This window comes from Nuphar pumila, chromosome 4, assembly GCF_984573655.1.
Source record: "Nuphar pumila chromosome 4, dmNupPumi1.hap1.1, whole genome shotgun sequence".
In the NCBI taxonomy this organism is placed as follows: Eukaryota; Viridiplantae; Streptophyta; class Magnoliopsida; order Nymphaeales; family Nymphaeaceae; genus Nuphar; species Nuphar pumila.
The window spans coordinates 129,238,697-129,242,480 of NC_143252.1; the positions used below are offsets into that span (position 1 = coordinate 129,238,697).

General features: G+C 43.4%; 1 protein-coding gene across 1 annotated transcript; it reads left to right on the plus strand.

Moving 5' to 3' along the window:
- Positions 1-573: 573 nt before the first annotated feature.
- LOC149841028 (transcription termination factor MTERF8, chloroplastic-like) lies at positions 574-2,126 on the plus strand. The gene has a single exon (XM_090004639.1). The coding sequence runs from the start codon at positions 574-576 to the stop codon at positions 1,795-1,797; it is 1,224 nt and encodes a 407-aa protein (XP_089860765.1). The 3' UTR covers positions 1,798-2,126.
- The last annotated feature ends 1,658 nt before the right edge of the window (positions 2,127-3,784 follow it).

Below are 3,784 nucleotides of genomic sequence, written 5' to 3' on the forward strand. Positions count from 1 at the left end.
ATTTCAGATTCAAACTGACTGATCCTGGTTCGGGTCAAACATGATCTAGTATCGATGCATTTGCGTACCTATAGCTAGGGATGCATACAGGCCGAAGCTTCAACCTCAAAGGAACTAGATCTGACCCGCACTGCCGGATTCACATGGTGATGGTATATATCCAAATCAAGAACAGATTCCAAACAAATGTCGTCGGGTACACTCGGATCCGGGTCAAAACCAAGCCAGCAAATATGCTAAGATTCGGACAGAAACTCAGTCTCCCGAGCCCGTTTCGTCCTTTCTCTTAACCGGATCCGGATCTATATTACGAGATCCGAATTGGGTTCTGATCCGAAATTAGACCCACTCTTCAAAATCTGGATGGAGGGTCGGGTACGGGTACTCATATTGAAACCGTTTGGGTACCTTCCCGGCTTTCCCCATCTGTAGCATCATTCTCATCAGAGTCGGAGAGATGTTGCTGCTCCTGCGGTGAGGAGCGAAGAACTTTTCCCCTTTTCTCCCTTTGATCTATTCTGTTCTTCCTCTTCTTTAGTTACTTGCTATTCTTTATGGTTATTGTTTCGCTGGATGGTGGTGATGAATCTGATTAGGCTAAACCCCATCTTCAGAAATGTGCAGAGGCTCGCCATTGTTTCTGCATTCTGGAGGGGTTTGCAGCTACCGTTTTCGACTGCCATCCCCCATGAAGACCACCCGTCTCCTTCATCATCATCATCACCATCTCCTCTCGACTACCCATCAATAGAAATGGTCGATTACCTCATAAACTCATGTGGGTTGCCTTCTGAAGAGGCGGCCGGCGTATGCAGGAAGATAATAGGCAGGGGTAGCGTTCAAAACGCAGAGAGAGTACTCGGTTTCTTGAGGGAGAATGGTTTCACAGATACCCAAATTAGGAAAACAATCAATCGCAATCCTCAATTGCTAGGGGCCAAGCTAGAGAAGACCCTGGTGCCCAAGGTGAGGGCTTTCCTCGATTGGGGCCTCTCTGGCCCCGACGTCGCTCAGATCGTCACTTCCAACCCGCGCATTCTCAATGTGAGCCTCAAGAAGAACATACTGCCAATAGTTGGTGTGATCGGGACCTTCCTTCGCGGGGATGAGAACTTGGTAAGGTCTATCAAGTGTTTCTGCTCGAGGTCGTTCTTCATGCTCGACCTTGAGAAGAGAATGAAGATCAATCTATCGACTCTGCAGAGCCGCGGGGTTCCCGACCGGTACCTGTCAAGGCTTCTGGTAACGCGGCCGACGTTGTTCTCGCTGAAGCCAAGCTCGTTCGAGAAGAAGGTGGAGAAGGCCCACGAATTGGGGTTTGATCACGACTCTATTATGTTCCCCCACGCGCTTTTTGCTGTTTGCAGCTTGAGCGAGTCCTCGTGGGATGCCAAACTGGAGGTTCTGAAGAACTTCGGGTGGACTCAAGAGAACATAATGGTGGCAATTCAGAAGGCCCCGTTTCTCCTGAAGTTGTCCATAAGCAATTTGCAGAGGAAGTTGGAGTTCTTCCTTGACGGACTCGGATACAAGCCTTCGGAACTTGCGACTAACCCAACTCTCTTGATGTATAGCATGGAAAAGAGAGTCATTCCTCGGATGGCTGTTGTCAGGTTGTTGAATTCTAAGAAGCTTCTCAAGAGGAAGCAGAGTTTGATTACAATTTTGCAGATGAAAGCTGAAGTATTCTTTGAAAAATACGTGATTAAGCACAAGGATGCATGCCCAGACATGTTTCAAGCTTATAGCCGCGGCATCAAGGGCGGTTCCGATGCAGAAGCTTCTGTGCTAACATGATAGAGCTAGTTGTGTGTGTGTGTGTGTGTGTGTGTGTGTGTGTGTGTGTGTGTGACAGTTCATCTCCAGCATTTCCAGTCTTATGCTGGATGAAATTTATATTTGTAACTTTGGCATATCCAAACACTTGAACTGAGCTAGCAGGATCCAAGCTTTGGGGCACTCAGTAATGGACGTGATGAAGACTTTTTTCTCAACCGAAACAACCAGCCGGGCATCTGCGACCAGATTGCACAGCTCGAAATAAGCATTGCTCTGGTCAGTAGGAACTGATTTTTGTGTTTAATTTACCTGCTTTTTTGAAGCGCTTGTATGTGCATCAAAATTGTCAATCTGAGCAAACAAGGAGTTTTCTTCTTCTGGTAATTTCTGTGTTTTGAAGTACTTGTGTTTGCATCAAAATTGTCAATCTGAAAATACAAGAATGTTTCCAAAGTCCGTCAGTTGTTCATTTTTGGTACACGAATACACTGTTTGAATACTAAACTGCAATGACTTGTTACTAGCTTCTGTATGCATCTAGCTAATGTAACTATGGCACAAGGAAGTTCTTATTCTCTGTTCCCTCTAACTGATGATTTTGAGTAGTGATGGTCATCATGATCGATATTATATTGGGAGCGTTCTTAGTACCAACCATGTCATAATATCAAGAAAATTGATCATTGGATTAGCCTTTGCACACCTTCAGATGATGCTTTTGGAATCAAGAGTGTTGTATTAAAAGGAAGGAAAGTGCTAAAGAGGAGCCACATGGAGAAGTGATATTTGTACAAACTTGTCCGTATGAGTTCATATGAATGCTTTTACCTTGAAAACATTATCAACCCAATGAACTGGCTGTTTTGGAATCCTATTAGAGTTGCCAATGTTTTCAAAATTATGACATCAACCCTTTTGTGTTTCCCTGACCATCCGGTCATGTGACAAGTATTCCTCCTGCTCGATACCTACCCAAGGAAACGATGATGTCAAATTCCACATGCTTCTTTCTTAATCACCTGCAGATTTTGCTGCTTTATGCGTTAATAATTCTGTAAGTTGATCTATTTTTGAAAGAATATTGAAGGTTTGGTGTTGAGTTACCAAGTGAGCAATGAGGTTGCGAGATTGAGAATTCCGAACTGCATGGTTCTCTTAAACTCCACAATATATCTGGTAATTCCCAGTTTTTTCCTCATTTTTTCCAAATAGTTACATCTATATTTATAGAGACCCTCTTCTAAGTTGTTTTTTTTGTAACATCGCCAATTTATTTACAAATTTAATTGCATGGCATGCCCTTTATGACAAGGGTCCCTCCTATCATAATATTCATACATGCATTTCATTGCCATATTTCTTACATCTTCCATTTGACCATGAAGGTTAAATTTTGTTCTCACTAATCATGGTATATCAATCATGTATTTTGTTCACGTTCCTAGCAGCTCCATTATGGCACTCACCCGTAATGGCTGATAACGAGGATACTCACACTCGTGGCTAGGGGTGGCAAAATCTGACACGACCTGCCAACCCGCTTCTTAGGCGGGTTGGGGTTTGGCTTAAACGGGTTTGTGTTGTAAACGGGTCGACCCGCCTAACCTGTTTATTAAACGGGTCGGGTTCGTGTTAAGGGTATGCCAACCCACCAACCCGGTTGATCCGTTTAATAAACGGGTTAGGCGGGCGGGTCAACCCGTTTACCCGAACCTGACCCGCCAACCGGTTTATCCGAGCAATTATGAGTATAAGTAAAAGATAAATCGCTTTATACGAGATTTATATTAATTAGATAAATATGAGACCCCTTATTATTCATCTTTTCTGACACAAGCATAGTTGAGTCATTATCGTTCCACTTTGGTGAAAACGATAATACTCATAATTGCTTTGTCTCTTCAATTCTCAAAAAATTGACTTCAGTTGATGAAACTAGTAGATCATGTAACCAGATGCAATTCAGCGTTGTACCTTTGGGTACAAATATGCTTCATGGGCTGAA

Coding starts and splice junctions, on each gene's coding strand:
- LOC149841028 (XM_090004639.1), top strand. CDS start 574: ATGGTGGTGATGAATCTGATTAGGCTAAACCCCATCTTCAGAAATGTG.